This window comes from Pavona decussata, unplaced genomic scaffold (assembly GCF_977016875.1).
Source record: "Pavona decussata unplaced genomic scaffold, jaPavDecu1.1 SCAFFOLD_16, whole genome shotgun sequence".
NCBI lineage: Eukaryota > Metazoa > Cnidaria > Anthozoa > Scleractinia > Agariciidae > Pavona > Pavona decussata.
In genome coordinates, this window is record NW_028145439.1 from 2731280 (window position 1) to 2749258 (window position 17979).

A 17979-nucleotide genomic window follows, 5' to 3' on the forward strand; every position below is an offset into this window, starting at 1 on the left:
GACACTTTAAAATTGCCCATTGATATTTTGGCAGTTGTTTTGTAGCTGAGTCTATATCCTTTAACTCTATCTAGTGGTCAGATAGCGAACAGGAAACTAGAAGCGAAACCGCTCGCCCGCTTCTTCGCGTTTTTTGGCATACCGAAAACCTGCAACAGGCTCACAGCGAGAAGTGAAAAGCGGCTCTACGATTAATGAATATTGTTGTTCAATGGCGGAAGCAAATATGACAGCAGAAGCGGGTAGCGTAACTAAAGAAGAAGTTCCTTGCTCGCTAAGTTTATCCAGTGGAATACAGATCCAATTGGTAATTACTGCCGTGTTGAATATTTTCATGTCTATAATAGCATTTCTTGGGAACACTCTGATCCTAGTCGCTCTCCATAAGGAGTCTTCTCTTCATCCGCTTTCCAAACTTTTGCTTCGTTCCTTGGCAACAACCGACCTCTTTGTTGGCCTTGTTTCAGAGCCTATGTATGCTATCTATTTAATAGCCACGATCAGAGGAAGTTGGACAGTTTGTCGTTACGCCTTAAGTTCTCTTTTCATAGCAGGCTACATTTTAGCTGCAGTGTCTTTGTTGACACTGGCAGCCATAAGCGTGGACAGACTTCTCGCCCTGTTGTTGGGCCTCAGATACAGACAAGTTGTGACTTTAAAGCGAACAAATGCAGTCTTGATCTGTTTTTGGGCTGTGTCAATAATCGCCTCAACCTTACACTTTTGGAATTCTCTCATACCATTGTGGTACGGCCAAATAGTAACAGCTTTGGGTCTTTTGACCTCGATATGCTCTTACACGAAGATTTTCCTTAAGTTGCGCCAACATCAAACTGCAGTACAAGACAACGTTCAAGAACATCAAACCCAGCCAACCCCACTGAGCGTAGCGCGATACAGGAAGACAGTTTCCAGTGCACTGTGGCTGCAGTTAACACTAGTTTTTTGCTATCTTCCGTATGGTATAGCAGCTCAACTTAGGTCTCAAGGTAATCTATCTACATCTGTTTTTTTGCAATCGAATTTTCCACGACTTTAGTGTTTCTGAACTCGTCACTAAACCCAATTCTTTATTGCTGGAAGATCAGAGACGTGAGACAAGCAGTGAAGGATACACTCAGACAACGTTTCTGTTCGTCAGTCTTTGGGGTAAATTAGAAAAGGAAGAAATACGTCGTCAAACTCGCTTAAACTGACGGAAGACAACTGCAAATGACCTGTGCTTAAACATAAATACCAAACTGCTGGAAAGAGAAAGAGACATAACCTGTGAAGGAAAGCTTTCAAAGTTGAGCAAATGTTTCAAGTTTAAATCCATTAGTTGAAACAAAGCTGGCTCTTGATTATGTTTTTAAAGGACAAAAGGCGCTTGAATGGCACAAATATTATGGCCGAAGGGTGTCACAAATTTATTGAGAACTTCAACAGAGTGAAAACCCATAAACGTATGGTAAAATTAGGCTCTTCGGGTGATTAGCGTTTTCAGAATTAATTCCCTCACCAATGTTTTGTTCTGCTTTTTTGGAAATTATAAGACGACTGCAACGTGATAAGAATATTTTAAACTTCCTGTAAGATATTGAACAGCAGAAAATTCGAACAGACCATATTAGCATCAGGGCTGTTAAATGAACACCTGCCGAAACCCTAACCTGCCAGCTCGACAAAGACAATAACTCATTTGTCAAACTTTGAATTCGAAACTAATTTGAACGTCGATAAAATGACAGGAGCAGCAATTTATCAACAGCTTCTTCACTGGTTTGTTCCAGCTCACTCGTTTGCCATGAATAAAGAGATAACTCACTATCTTTATTTTAAGTGTAGAAGTTCTTAGCACTGCAGTGCTAATTGGGGACAGTATAAATCGGCGAAATAATTATACAAGCTGAACATAACATTTGTTAAAAATCCCAACTGGTGGGAAGCAAACCAGTTGGCTATTTACATACCCAGGTTTAAGTAACTCAGATATGTCCAACACTGTCGATAATTTATTAAAAATTTACGTTTCTTCAATCTCTCTTCGTGTATAAAAAAATACAAATTCTTTGCAATTGGGTCTACTGTTCTCAAGAGGTCACCTGCTTGTCATCTAAGAAAAATATGAAAATTCCATGTCTCGTTCATTTTTGGTTCAGTTAAAGGAAAATTTCTCTCGCGGATTAGTGCTTGATTCGGGAAAGACAACAATACAGCATTTACTTGAAAAAAGCAGCAAAGGGGTTGTAAAATTTTTGGCTGTTTTGATGCAACGCTTACTCATCAGAACTTGTTGAAAACAGTAACTTCTCTTTATTCTTAAAACTATTAATAATAATGGCTGTCCTTCATTGTCGAAGATGACTGTCTTGTGTTTGAGTTGAGGCCTATGTCAAACAGGTTCTCATGTGGGCGGTCAGACCGGCTTGGGAACTGCAGTAACGCTGACGATTGTTGCATTGATTTGAAAAATGCCTAGAGTGGCTGCCGAAAGTCGTCGGTCATGTTGACGCTGATATTCTTGCTGGCACTGCTCTTCTACGGCTGACGTAGCCTTTCTCAACAGTCCACGCCATTTAACTTTCTGGAGTGCCTCTTCCTCCCAAGTATCATGCGGGATTCCTGTTCTCTTCATATGCCCCTAAAAGACATCTTTAAAACGCAACTTTTGTCCTTCGTGGCACCTTTTTCCTTGGCGAAGTTCCGAGTAAAACACAGCTTTTGGTAGCCTGCTGTTGGCCATCCGACATACATCCGCTGCCCAGCAAAGCTCTGACACGGTTATTAGGGCTTCAGCACTGACTGTGTGCGTACGGCGCAGTACCAACGTATCTGGGAAACGGTCTTACCACTTCATGTTGAGGATGGAGCGTAGATGGCGAGGCTGGAGTCTTGCCAGAGCCTTGACGTGTCTGTGATAAAGAGTGGCTCACTCGATGGAGTAGAGCAGGTAAGGGAGAACTGCAGCTGAGTAAACCTTCACTTTGGTTTTTGTGCTGATGTCGTGACAACTCCAGAGTCTCCTATGTAGCGCACCATAGGCTCTTCGTGGCGGACTCAGGATCCTCCTTTCCACTTCCAAATCTTCAGAGTTGGTGTTTGTGACTACTACTACTATACTTGAACAGGACCAACCAAACCACGAAATAGATGGTGATTTCTACCTGTATCCCCCTTTTTCAACCTCAAAAGATGGTGTCTTTATTGCATGGCCACCTCTCTATCTAGCAGTAAAATATGACAGCTCAGGAAAGGTAATGAATTAAACTCTAAACGAGAGCCTCGTCCGATCAATACAATTCCACGAGAGAAAAAAAATGTTATTTTGAGTTTATACAACGGCTGTTTTTGTTTACCATTTCCATGCGGTGAGCACACTTTCTATCCAGAGAATACCTTGGCTTTAGCCTTTTCAAAAAGTCAAAGAATGACGATCAGATAAAGAAGCTTGACAGTTCTGAGTGAGGCCGGAAGATTTCACACATCAGTTTGAAACTCTAAACTGGACCAGCCTTACAAGGTTTCAGGGTCCCAAATGGGTTTAGGACTCCAGGGACCTTAGCCCTGGGCTGAAAATGCGGGCTCCACTGAAGACACAAACCTCGGGGCTTGAGGGCGCTATGGCTGTATTCTTAGCAAGAAGCAGGTTTTTTTCCGGTTCGCTCCAAGGCTTTGGGATTAGGTTTCAAAGATCTTCCTTTTGAAATCCAAAATATTCAAAACGTCGATCAGACAATTAACATCCTTCTTAGACGATCCTCGCCATTAAGATTTCTCTGACTTGTTCCTTTGACCATTTTTCTCCTGTTTATGTTTGTACACTAGGGAAAATAATCTGAATTTATGCCAATACTTCAAAATAATAGTAAAATCGACTAAAGATTATTTACATCAGATCTAGACAAATTGATTTAGCTATTTGTTTACGGCTACCTATACTAAGTGCTGCTTGTCTGTGAAAGTGAATAACTTGTTAGTCGAGTTTGCATAACAAAACAATAAAGACGTTAAAAAAATTGGCAGAGGCAAACCGGCCACCCGCTATCTGTATTGGTCATTATCATGTTCCACCAACTCACTTTATTGTCAAAGCCAAACAAATAGAAAGTCACTTTATTTTTTAAACATCAATTGAAAGACCGACATTGGTTAATCATTCGAGGGACGAATTGTCACGATTTTTAAATCTTATTTCTTATACTATTCTCATAATAAACTCAGTTTTCAATTTGCCATCTTTAAAGAAGTAATTGTAACTTGACTCCTCTTTCCTCTAAACTTAATAGCATGTGGCAGTAAATGAATCTACTTTCCCTGTTTGTCGGTACAGCGAGTTTCCCACACGAACTGTTTGGTTGACCTATACTTATGGCTGCAGCAAACTTCACTAAAGACGGAAGGCACGTAACAATTGAACAAGTGTTTTGCTCAGCAGATTTAGCGAAAGGGATACACAGCCAGCTGATATTCCTTTCGTCCTTAAATACGTTTCTATCAGTAATTGCGTTCTTGGGAAACACTCTGATCCTAGTCGCTCTTCACAAGGATTCTTCACTACATCCACCCTCCAAACTCTTGCTTCGAAGCCTGGCGGCGACTGATATCTGTGTTGGTCTTATCTCAGAGCCTCTTAGTGTTACCTTTATGATGTCTTTGGTAAATGAACGTTCGGACATTTGCCGTCATGCGGTAAACGCAAGTGTCATAGCAACTTCGTATTCAGCGCAGTATCTTTGATGACACTGACTGCAATAAGCGTAGAGAGACTTCTCGCCTTGTTGTTGGGGCTCAGATACAGACAGGTTGTAACTTTGAAGCGAACATACGTGATTGTAGTCACCATATGGATTGTGATCATTGTTAATGCAGCAATATCCTTTTGGAATCACCTAATTACCTCATGGTGTCGTAAAATAGGTTTAGTTTTGTGTCTAGTAACCTCAGTCTTCTCTTACACCAAGATTTTCATGACACTGCGTTATCATCAAACTCAAGTTCACCAAGGTAATTTTCACGAAGAACAACCAAATCAAGCGGCAATTCCTCTGAACATAGCGCGATACAGAAAGACAGCGTCCACTGCACTGTGGCTGCAGTTGACGTTAGTTGTTTGTTATCTTCCATATGGTATAGTGGACGCCACGACGACCATTAGTGAGATTTCTTCGTCTGTTTTACTCGTCAGAGAGTTTACAGTAAGCCTAGTCTACTTTAATTCATCATTAAACCCAATTCTTTACTGTTGGAAGATAGAAGAAGTGAGGCAGGTAGTAAAAGAGACAGTTAGACAACTTTGCTGTTTATCATAGCCAATAATTACTTTCAACTGACGAAGTTGTACTGACCACGGGCTATAATAAAAACAAATAATATAATAAAAAGGTCGCTCGACTTGTCAAGTTTAAAGTTTCTCAAATAAAGTCAAATTAAACTGACAGTGAAGTAATATTGTGTCTTCTATTTAGTATCGGATTAATTCTTTAGAATTTATTACGGTTGTAATAAGCATCGACTGACTTTTGGGGTGAGGCATACGGCAGACAACACTTGGGACAACTAAAATTTCAACAATTTTAAAACGAGTTCCGTGCTAGGAAAAACAAGGACTGTGTTGATGTTTTGAAAGATGCACTTACAACGTTCTTGAAGGACAATTAACAAAGACATTTGACAATCCACAGGTGAATTAATATCTACATATATACGGCTTCATTGTTTCAACTTGTCTGCATTGGAGCTTCAACAACGAGGTGGTAAGTCACCCCATGCTGATTGCCTTAGTAGTTGAGTCACCTAATAACTTTACGGTGTGGCTATACTGGTATAATTCTGTTTCTAGTTACCTCAATCTTAACTTTCAAAAAACCTTTTTCACAACTCAGTCTTATTATCAAACCATTTGCTCTGGCGGTGGATGCCTCGATGACTCTTTTCTTCCGTTTTTCTCGCGAAGAAGTTTACAACAGCGATGGTCCAGTATGAGCGAAGGCTCTTTCCCCAAATTTTACATTTCGCCGTCCGAACGCTTCTCCTTTCACACTTAGTTCGAAGGAGTTCACAGATAAAGCCAGAAGCTATTCCATGTAATGCCTTGTGACCAAAAGAAAGGTCACTGTTCCAGAACGTAACTCAACAAAGCAAGGACCATGCTTGAAACGTCCTTGCACAAATCTTCCCACCCAAAATAAGAGCCATGGGAAGGGTCCAAGATACTTTGCGTGCTTCTAAAATTCACCTCCAAGCTTCACTTCTTCGATCCGAAAGGCAAAAGAGCGTGCCTGGGTATAAGGCAGGCATATTGGCCTTGCTCCGCCAACCGTTTCCATACAAAGATCGCCATCAAAACTCACTCTTAAAACGTCAGCAGTCTCAAACTTCCCCATTTTACTCATCTTGTCAAAGTCTTTGCACGTCTGTAATCTTTTAAAGTTATAGCCCATAATATAACATTTTTAAAAGTGAAGGTAAGTCATGTGACCACCAGCTTCAAAGGGCCTAGCGAGGGTAAAAGTAGCAGCTCACGAACCCGACACTTTAAAATCGCCCATTGATATCTCGGCAGTTGTTTTGTAGCTGAGTCTATATCCTTTAACTCTATCTAGTGGTCAGATAGCGAACAGGAAACTAGAAGCGAAACCGCTCGCCCGCTTCTTCGCGTTTTTTTGGCATACCGAAAACCTGCAACAGGCTCACAGCGAGAAGCAAAAAGCGGCTCTACGATTAATGAATATTGTTGTTCAATGGCGGAAGCAAATATGACAGCAGAAGCGGGTAGCGTAACTAAAGAAGAAATGCCTTGCTCGCTAGGTTTATCCAGTGGAATACAGATCCAATTGGTAATTACTGCCGTGTTGAATATTTTCATGTCTACAACAGCATTTCTTGGGAACACTCTGATCCTAGTCGCTCTCCATAAGGAGTCTTCTCTTCATCCGCCTTCCAAATTTTTGCTTCGTTCCTTGGCAACAACCGACCTCTTTGTTGGCCTTGTTTCAGAGCCTATGTATGCTATCTATTTAATGGCCACGGTCAGTGAAAGTTGGACAGTTTGTCGTTACGCCAAAGGTTCTCTTTTCATAGCAGGCTACATTTTAGCAACAGTGTCTTTGTTGACACTGGCAGCCATAAGCGTGGACAGACTTCTCGCCCTGTTGTTGGGCCTCAGATACAGACAGGTTGTAACTCTGAAGCGAACATATGCGGTTGTGATCTGTTTTTGGGTTGTGTCAATAATCGCCTCAACCCTACACTTTTGGAATTCTCTCATACCATTGTGGTACGGCCAAATAGTAACAGCTTTGAGTCTTTTGACCTCGATATGCTCTTACACGAAGATTTTCTTTAAGTTGCGCCAACATCAAACTACTGTACAAGACAACGTTCAAGAACAACAAACCCAGCCAACCCCACTGAGCGTAGCACGATACAAGAAGACAGTGTCTAGTGCACTGTGGCTGCAGTTAACACTAGTTTTTTGCTATCTTCCGTATGGTATAGCAGCTCAATTTAGGTCTCAAGGTAATCTATCTGCATCTGTTTTTTTCGCAATCGAATTTACTACGACCTTAGTGTTTCTGAACTCGTCACTAAACCCAATTCTTTATTGCTGGAAGATCAGAGACGTGAGACAAGCAGTGAAGGATACACTCAGACAACTTTCCTGTTTGTCAGTCTTTGGGGTAAATTAGAAAAGGAAGAAATACGTCGTCAAACTCGCTTAAACTGACGGCAGACAACTGCAAATGGCCTGCGCTTAAACATAAATACTCAAACCGCTGGAAAGAGAAAGAGACATAGCCTGTGAAGGAAAGCTTCCGAAGTTGAGTAAACGTTTCAAGTTTAAATCCATTAGTTGAAACAAAGCTGCCTCTTGATTATGTTTTTAAAGGACAAAAGGCGCTTAAATGGCACAAATATTATGGCAGAAGGGTGTCACAAATTTATTACAAACTTCAACAGTCTGAAAACCCATAAAAGTAAGAAATCAATAATCGTATGGTAAAATTAGACTCTTCGGGTGATTAGCGTTCTCAGAATTAATTTCACCAATGTTTCCTTCCTTTTTTCATTTGGAAATTACAAGACGACTGCAACTTGATTAGAATATTTTAAACTTCCTGTAAGATATTTATCATCAGAAATTCAAACAGACCATATCAACATCAGGGCTATTAACTAAACACCTGCCGAAAAGTCAACCTGTCAGTTCGACAAAGACAATAACTCATTTGTCAAACTTTGAGTTCGAAAACTAATTTAAACGTCGATAAAATGACAGGAGAAGCAATTTATCAACAGCTTGTTCAGTGGTCTGTTCGTAAAGGTGGCTCCAGCTAACTCGTTTGCCATTAACAATGAGATAAGTCACTATCTTTATTTAAGGGTCGAAGTATTTAGAACTGTAGTGCTAATTAAGGACAGTATAAATTGGTGAAATAAATATACAAACTGAACACAACATTTGTTAAAAATACAACTGGTGGGAGGCAAGCCAGTTGGCTATTTACATACCCAGCTTTAAGCAACTCAGGTGTATCCAGCAGTGTCGATAATTTACTGAAAATGTACGTTTCTTCAATCTCTCTTCGTGTATAAAAAATGCAATTTTTTTAAAATTGGTTCTACTGTTTTCAAAAGGTCACCTGCTTTTCAACTAAGAAAAATATAAAAATTCAATGTCTCGTTCAGTTTTGGTTCAATTAAAGGAAAACCCCTCTCGAGGATTAATGCTTGATTCGGGAAAGAAAAAAATACAGCATTTCCTTGAAAAAGCAGCAAAGGGTTGTAAACTTTTTGGCTGCTTTGATGCAACGCTTACTCATCAGAACTTTATATTGAAAACAGTAACTTCTCTTTCTTCTTACTGAAACTATACCAATGACTACGACATTAAAATTTCATTCTGTCACTCAGTCTGCTCTTCAGTTGATTTAAAAGGAACTGTACCGGTTTACATCTTTCACTTTAATAAAGAGTCTGCTGTTTAAAGCGCCACTCTTGAGCTCAAGTGCTTCTTCAAGTAAATGAGGTGAATTGCCGTTTTTTTATTTCCCAGGAGATCAACAGCTCGCACACATTTGCCTTCCGAGGTACACCACGGCAGCTACATTTGGCATGAGTTGACAAACCTGGATCAAGACTTCAGTTGCCATATCCTTATCATAAACGGGGAAATACTGCATTTATCGGCGTGGCGTCCTTGCTTCGATTCCCAATGGACCCGTTTAAGATATCTCGATGTTAAGGAACTGAGTGGTTACAACTACTATACTCGAACAGGACCCACCACACCACAAAATAGATGGTGATTTCTACCTGCACCCCCTTCCTCAACCTCAAAAGATGGTGTCCTTATTGCAGGGTCACCTCTCTATCTTGCCGTAAACTATGACAGCCCAGCAAAGGTAACGAATTAAACTCGAAACGAAAGCCTCGTCTGATCAATACATTTCCACAAGAGAACGAAAATTTTATTTTGAGTTTATACAACGGCTGTTTTTGTTTACCATTTCTGTGCAGTGAGCACACTTTCTAAACAGAGAATCTCTTGGCTTCAGCCTTTTAAAAAAGTCAAAGAATGACGATCAGGTAAAGAAACTTTACAATTCTGACTGAGGAAGGAAAATTTCACACATCTGTTTGAAACTCTAAACAGGACCAGCCTTACAAGGTTTCAGGGTCCCAAATGGGTTTAGGACTCCAGGGACCTTGGGCCCTGGGCTGAAAATGCATGCAGAGCTCCACTGAAGACACAAACCTCGAGGCTTTAGGGCGCTATGGCTTTATTCTAGGGCTCCATTTAGCAAGAAGCAGGGTTTTTCTCCGGTTCGGTCCAAGGCTTTGTGATCAGGTTTCAAAGATCTTCCTTTTGAAACCCTGAACAAAACGTTGATCAAACAATTAACATCCTTATTAGACGATCCTCGCCATTATGATTTCTCTGACTTGTTCCCTTGACCATTTTTCTTCTGTTTATGTTTGTACAATAGAGAAAATAATATCGGAATTTATGCCAATACTTCAAACTAGTGAATAACTTGTTTGTTGAGTTTGCATTAGAAAGCAATAAAAGCGTTAAAAAAAATTGGCAGAGGCAAACCGGCCACCCGCTATCTGCATTGGTAATTATCATGTTTCAAGGCCCCATTTCCCTTAAAGGGAAAAGGACCAAATGATGATGAATGATGAATTATCATGTTTCACCAACTCACTTTATGGTCAAGGCCAAATAAATAGAAAGTCTCACTTTGTTTTTCAAACATCAATTGAAACACCGACATTGGTTAATCATTCGAGAGATGAATTGTCACGATTTTTCAATCTTACTTCTTATACCATTCTCATAATAAATTCAGTTTCAAATTTATCATATTTAAAGAAGTAAATGTAACTTGACTCCTGTTTCCTCGAAACTTAATAGCATGTGGCAGTAAATGAATCTTTTTTACCTGTTTGTCGGTACAGCGAGTTTTCCACAAGAACAGTTTCGTAGACCTATACTCATGGATGTAGCAAACTTCACTAAAGACGGAAAGCACAAAACAATTGAACAACTGTTTTGCTCTGTAGATTTAGCCAAAGGAATACACAGCCAGATGATATTCTTTTCGACCTTAAATACGTTTCTATCAGTAATTGCGTTCCTGGGAAACACTTTGATCCTAGTCGCCCTTCACAAAGAGTCTTCACTTCATGCACCTTCCAAACTCTTGCTTCGTTGTCCGGCAACGACTGATCTCTGTGTTGGTCTTATCTCGGAACCCCTTACTGTTACCTTTATCATGTCTTTTGTAAACGAACGTTTGGATATTTGCTGTCATGTGGAAAACGCAAGTCTCACAGCAGGCTTTATATTGTGTTCTGTGTCTTTGTTGACACTGACTGCCATAAGTGTGGATAGACTTCTCGCCCTGTTGTTGGGCAGATACAGACAAATCGTAACTGTACAAATAGAGTTAAGTATGTAGATGACGCCACAGTTATGGAATTTGTTCCCAGGCTCTCTCCTTCATATTTGAATTTTACTGTTTCGGATATTTACTCGTTTGCTTCCTCTAGGGGAATGGTTCTTAACGGTAAAAAATGCAAGGAAATGTGCATTAGCTTTTTGCAGTATTGCCCGTTTCCCCCAGCCCCTCTACTGGTTGGTAGCTCTCTGATAGAAAAGGTTTCCTGGTACAAGCTGTTAGGGGTTCACCTGTCCGATAACTTAACATGGAACGAGCATGTCAATCATATTGTAAAGAAAGGGAGTAAGCGGCTATATGCAATATGCGCCCTTAAGAAGTACGGACTTACTGATAGGCAGCTTGTTCTTGTCTATTGTAGTATCATCAGGTCTGTTTTAGAGTATGCGAGTCCCGCTTGGGCTGGCCTCGCGCAATACTTAAGTGATCAAATTGAGACAATACAAAAGAGGGCGCTAAAAATTATTTTTCCTTCTCTGTGCTGTGAGGACGCGCTTAAGAAGTTAGGCTTAATCTTGCTGTGCTAGAGGAGGGAGGATGCGTGTATAACATTTCTCAAGCGAAGTTACTCCTCTTCCGACCTGCTACGAAGCTTACTGCCGAGAGTTGCGAACACAAGACCGTATGCCCTTAGAACAGGAGAATCTGTTTTTGTGGCTGCCTCCGCAAGAACTAACAGATTTGTAAATTTTTGCACCATCAAATACCAGAATCTTGTTTAAAATAGCGAAATGTCATATGTATTAACATTAACAGTTATATTTATGTGTCCGATATATTTGTACGTAATTATGTTAATGACCCGCCTTGTAATTGAGCTTATGCTGCAAAAAGGTTGAATAAACGATCATTATTATTATTATTATTATTATTATTATTATTATTGTTATTATTATTATTATTATTATTATTATTATTATTATTATTATTATTATTATTATTATTATTATTATTATTATTATAACTCTAAAGCGAACATATGCAATTGTAGTCACCATATGGATAGTGACCATTGTTAATGCAGCAATGTCCTTTGGAATCACCTTATTACCTCATGCTGTCGTAAAATAGGTTTAGTTTTGTGTCTAATAACCTCAGTCTTCTCTTACACCAAGATTTTCATGACACTGCGTTATCATCAAACTCAAGTTCACCAAGGTAACGTTCACGAAGAACAACCAAATCAAGCGGTAATTCCTCTGAACATAGCGCGATACAGAAAGACAGCGTCCACTGCACTGTGGCTGCAGTTGACGTTAGTTGTTTGTTATCTTCAATTTGGTATAGTGGACGCCACGACGACCATTAGTGAGATTTCTTCGTTTGTTTTACTCGTCAGAGAGTTTACAGTAAGCCTAGTCTACTTTAATTCATCATTAAACCCAATTCTTTACTGTTGGAAGATAGAAGAAGTGAGGGAGGCAGCGATGGTCCAGTGCACGTGTGAGCGAAGGCTCTTTCCCCAAATTTTACATTTCGCCGTCCGAACGCTTCTCCTTTCACACTTAGTTCGGAGGAGTTCACAGATAAAGCCAGAAGCTATTCCATGTAATGCCTTGTGACCCAAGGAAAGGTCACTGTTCCAGAACGTATAATTCAACAAAGCAAGGACCATGCTTATTAATTAAAACGTCCTTGCAAAAATCTTCCCACCCAAAATAAGAGCCATGGGAAGGGTTCAAGATGATTTGCGTACTTCTTAAATTCACCTCACAGCTTCACTTCTTCGATCCAAAAGTCAAAACAGCGCGCGTGGATATAAGGCAGGCATATTGGCCTTGCTCTGCCAACCATTTCCATACAAAGATCGCCATCAAAACTGACTCTTAAACGTCAGCAGTCTCATCCTTGCCCATTTTACTCATCTCGTTATAATCTTTCCACGTCTGTAATCTTTTAAAGTTATAACCCATAATATAACATTTTTAAAGTGAAGGTAAGTCACGTGACCACCAGCTTCAAAATGCCCAAAGAGGGTAAAAGAAGCAGACCCACGAGGCCGACACTTTAAAATTGCCCATTGATATCTTGGAAGTTGCTTTGTTCCTGAGTCTATATCCTTTAACTCTACCTAAAAAAGAGAGCCTAATCTTGCTGGAACAAGGAGTATAAGCAGCTTGAAAATTGGAAAGAATTAGTTGCATAAATTGACTAATAAAAGATGGCATCTTTTATTATATTTCCCCTTGAGATGACAAGATGTTAATAGCATTATTTGTTAACATATACGATACCTGTTTGATATATTACCAATAAAAGATCCTCACTCCAACTCATTACTTGGCGAAGAATTTCAAGTTTGCACTGTTTTCAGTCATTTTTAGGCAAAACAGTTGTCATTTTTACCTGTCTCCAAACCTGCCCCAGTTCAATTTATGACAAAGAAAGAGCTCTTGGCCAAACTTTCATAATATTTGTTAACAATACACATGCTACTATCATTGCACAAAGAATGGCTGAAATCTAAGATTTTGTTTTTCATGGCATTTTTACGGTGGTCGGTTTCTTGTGACAGATGCATTTTAATCCTGCCACGATTCTTCATGGAATTGAACATTTAGACAGAAAATATCCTTTGCTGTCTAAAAACTGTCACCAGCGTGTCAACCAAGGGAATATTGAAAATTCCTTGCTTAAATTATCGTGTTGTTCCTTGGAGGCCCACAGATCGCATCTGTTCGCCTTTCGAAATATACCTCCTCAGCCACAAACATGACTTCTAGTGCGGATGAAGACTTCAAATCCCGCATCTTTATCATGAACGGGGGAATACTGCTCTTATTTGCACTCCTGATATCGATCCCCAACGGATTACTTCTGTTCGTCATGTACAAAGACCCGCTGAAGACGTTTCGTAATTTAACTGCCATCTTCGTGGTGGCATTGGGCATTACAGATCTTCTCACTGCTTGTGTCACCGCGGTTGATGTGGGAATATGTCACATCCTAGAAGGGCTCGCTATCCAGGACATCTTGCTCCAAGCAAAATCACTTCCCAATGCACAGTGCGTGCCAGCCTTTTGATCATTACCACCTTTGCCGTAGAGCGTTTCATAGCCGTTGCCTTTCCCAATGTTTACCGTTTTTCTGTGACCATCAGAAAGACCATAATCGCTTGTATTTTGTGCTGGGTTTTGGCCATCTTCACCAGCTGTTTGGAGTTGTTAATCCATCGGGAACTTTATGATGTGATCTTTCTTTACCTCGTATTCATTCTTCCGCTCATCACCGTGTGTGTTACCTACTGTACTATGTACTGGCTGATGAAAAACAAGACAATGCGGATGCGTCCTCTTGGAAAAACAATCCTCCAAGCTCCAGAATGTGGCTTGATGCGCCGGAAGAAAGGAACTGAAAAATCGGAACTATCTCTTAAACTACGAGCGCGTCTCATGAAAACTGCCTTATTGATTATCCTTGTTTTTGTGGTATCGCTGCTTCCTTTCTGGTCCTTCACTATGATTGGCAGGTACTGCAAGAGCTGCTCTAAAAAACGATGGTTTGTTGCGTGTTACCGATTCTCTATTCCAGTCTTGTACATTAACTCTGCTTTAAATCCATTCTTGTATGCGTGGCGGATACGATCGTATCGACGGAGTTTCCAAGTCCTGTTTCAACGAAAAGGAGACAATTGTCGGAACTCACGCCCTATTGATGAAACACTATAAAATAAACAACATGTAACGAGCAGCAGTTTACATCAGCAGCTGTTTGACATGACCAAGACCTAAAAGCACTAAACACTTTTTTCAAGAAAATCTATTGTGCGTTAATAAATGCAGCCACAGTGCACAAATCAACACTACCGCGCTATGTTCAGTGGTGTTGTTTGGTTCGGTTGCTCTTGAAGATTGCGTTGTACTTAAGTTTTATGATGACGCAACTTAAGGAAAATTTAGGTGTAGGAGCAAACTGAAGTCAAAAGACCCAAAGCCGTTACTATTTGGCCGTACCACAATGGTATGAGAGCATTCCAAACGTTTAAGGTTGAGGCGATTGTTGACACAACCCAAAAGCTGATCACTACCGCACATGTTCGCTTCAGAGTTACAACTTGTCTGTATCTGAGGCCCAACAACAGGGCGAGAAGTCTGTCCACACTTATGGCAGCTGATGTGAACAAAGACACTGCTGCTTAATTGTAGCCTGTTATAAACAGATAGTCTAACTGATGAACTCGCAGTGTCTGTAAAGCAAACATCAAAAGACTAATTTTTGTTATCTCAGTTCCATATGGTATAGAGCAACTCCATTTACAACTGAAACGAATCTATCAACATCTGTTTTTTTTTTTGTTTTGTTTTTGTTTTATTTCGTAATCGAATTTACCATGACTTTTAGTTTCTTGTTCATCGAATTAGTTCCTTTGGAATTATGCCTCTTATTCTTTGTGAACGATTAGAAAAGGAACAAATGCGTCATATGCTTAAACTGCAAATGACCGGTGCTTAATCATTAATACTCAAAGCGTCGGAAGTTGATTAAAGGCTTCAAGTGTAAACTGACGTCAGTTGGAACAAAGTTGGCAGGTTGTCACAAATTTATTAAGAACAAATTTATCATATGGGAAAATTAGGCCCTTGAATATTATTATCTTTCCGTTAAGTATAAAAAAACCGAAAATTCAAACTGACTATACATCAGGGCCATTAACTAAACACCCACCGAAAACCCAACTTGCCAGCTTGGCAAAGACAATGACTCGTTTGCCAAACTTTGAATTAGAAAGCTAATTTTAAAAACGTCGATAGAACGACAGAAGAAACATCACCGGCTCATCTAGTGGTCTGTTCGTAAACGTGGAACCAGCACACTTGTTTGCCATTAATTATAAGATAAATGTCTGACTTTAAATATCTAAATGACATTATCTCCGCTATAAACATTAAATCCAACATATAATATTCCAGAAATGTTATAATCTTGTGCGGGAAAAAATATCTGGAGGGTCTCGCGTGATAGGTGTACTAAAATTAAATTTTTAGTTTAACAAGGTTGCTTCTTGTAATCTTGTTGATAATACCTAGCATCAAATGGCTTAAATTGATGTCTTGTTTTTGCGAAGTCTCCAGAATCTCACACCAACGCGTGGTTGAAGTTTTCCCATTGTTACTCACTGGAGATGGAAAACAGGAAAGACCTGCTGTTTCACAGCAGCTTTGAGCAAAGTAATAAGCGGCTAGTTTCCTTGCAAGATATACTGATCCTAGTCATAATTTCAAAGTTTAGAACTATTAAATCTTTCTTAAAGTTATTTACATACCCAGTTTTAAGCACTTCAGGCCAGGTGTGTCTTGTTCTGTCGATAATTTATTGAATATTTACGTTTCTTCAATCTTTTTTCGTGAATATAAAAAATACAAATTCTTTAAAATAATTTGCACAACGAATTAGATCCGAATGGGGTCTACTGTTTTCAAAAGGTCGCCTACCTTGCAACCAAGAAAATAAAAAGGGAAAACCCGTCAAGAGGATTTGTGCTTGATTAGGAAGAGAGAAAAAAATGCAGTATTTGCTTCAAAGAATCGGGAGTTTCGAAAAATCGAGGGTTCGAATAGTCGAGATTATTATCGCCGACGAGTAAAATAAGGGAGTGCGTTCGATTATCTCGATTCCAGGCTCTCACCTTTGCTAAGTTGGTGATGATGCCAGATACGCGTCCCAAGATCCATTCATTCACGGCAATCAACTTTGTCCCATAAAATCTCGCCTCCATACCAGTCTGTATTAAGGCCGATTTAGACGGTACAACTTTTGCTTTCGATTGCATGCGATTTCTAGAGCGCACGCTGCTCGCGTCATGCATAAAATAGCACACAACTCTCTTCATTCAACATTGCCTATACCTACGATTGTCGCAGGATTTTAAAACATGTTTTAAAATCCTACGACATTTTTTGAGACGTAACACGACAGTCGTAAGAGAGTGGTAGGTTTTGATTTACACGAAACAATTCGTGTCGTAAGCTTGTCGCATGCGATAAAGTCGTACCGTGTAAATCGCCCTTTAGGAGTGCGTTCTTTTTACATCGAACGTAGACTTTCTAAAAGCCCTTTCCAATATTATTTTCCCTCTTCACTCTTGATGTTATGCTGGTTTTGGTTCCCTCGTTAGACTTCTCGCGATGTAACTCGCTAACTTTCTTGACTGCTTTGCTTAAAGAAGTTGACTTGTGGCAAGTCTACGTCGAACGCAATAAAGGAGTATGGACTGCTTTACTTTTAGATGAAATCGTCTTGGATGAATAGCACAACTAACTGTAGGAACAAGACAACGTGGGTAAACCTTGGGTAAGGAAAGGGGACAATGTTTTACCTTGTAAGCCATGACAGTAAATGTGGGGGTTTCTTTTATAAATTTCCAGATTATACTATGGATTGGTCTCGAGTTAACAGCAAAGACTGGATAAATACCGTTTATTTTCACAACATTAAAAAATTACTCTTTCAAAGTCTATCAAATATTGAATAAACTGACTACTTTACAAATGTATATACACGACTTCAATTAACAGACCAGTAAGTACAGTGAAGCTCCCAACAAGAGTTCAACGTCAGGAACCATCCAACGTATGTGTTTTTATCGTTTGTAATTTGAAAACAGGCGTTTTTGGTCCACATGTATCCGATTTCTTTTCTTTCACTTTCCACACGTAAATGATTGAAAACGCTCCAAAATGCTCCTTTCTAGTAAATGGATGTTTTTACCAAATCGTTTTCGAAAACCTCCGCTTTCAAACGTTTTGCCGAAAGATCGATACGAGAAATGTCCTATTTTGGAGCGCTGCCGTTCGAATACGTGCGGATGGAGGGTCTAAGCGGATAAAACAGTCTCGTTACATCGAAAAACTATGGACAGGGCCTCAATCAAACCATGAAAGTTAGGTATCGCACGAGGGCTTCAACATTCGTTGATTTGTATGGATAGGTAAAGTCGCACAAGAGCCTAAGTGGCCCATACGGCCGGAGCTTAGCCCGGTTTCTGTAGCATGAAGCAACTAGGAGTATTGCTACTCCCCCCTGGATGGGA

General features: G+C 39.9%; 1 protein-coding gene and 3 pseudogenes across 1 annotated transcript; all 4 read left to right on the forward strand.

Moving 5' to 3' along the window:
- Positions 1 to 211: 211 nt before the first annotated feature.
- Positions 212 to 1231, forward strand: LOC146487329 (histamine H2 receptor-like; annotated as a pseudogene).
- Positions 1232 to 4110: 2879 nt separating this feature from the next.
- LOC146487330 (melanocortin receptor 4-like) lies at positions 4111 to 5322 on the forward strand (annotated as a pseudogene).
- A 1339-nt stretch (positions 5323 to 6661) lies between these two features.
- LOC146487331 (histamine H2 receptor-like) lies at positions 6662 to 7833 on the forward strand. Its single transcript, XM_085085664.1, has one exon. The coding sequence runs from the start codon at positions 6723 to 6725 to the stop codon at positions 7668 to 7670; it is 948 nt and encodes a 315-aa protein (XP_084941790.1). The 5' UTR covers positions 6662 to 6722; the 3' UTR covers positions 7671 to 7833.
- Positions 7834 to 13168: 5335 nt separating this feature from the next.
- LOC146487332 (adenosine receptor A1-like) lies at positions 13169 to 16137 on the forward strand (annotated as a pseudogene).
- The last annotated feature ends 1842 nt before the right edge of the window (positions 16138 to 17979 follow it).

Excerpts from the sequence above, each read along its gene's own strand:
- LOC146487331 (XM_085085664.1), top strand. The coding sequence starts at position 6,723 with ATGGCGGAAGCAAATATGACAGCAGAAGCGGGTAGCGTAACTAAAGAA.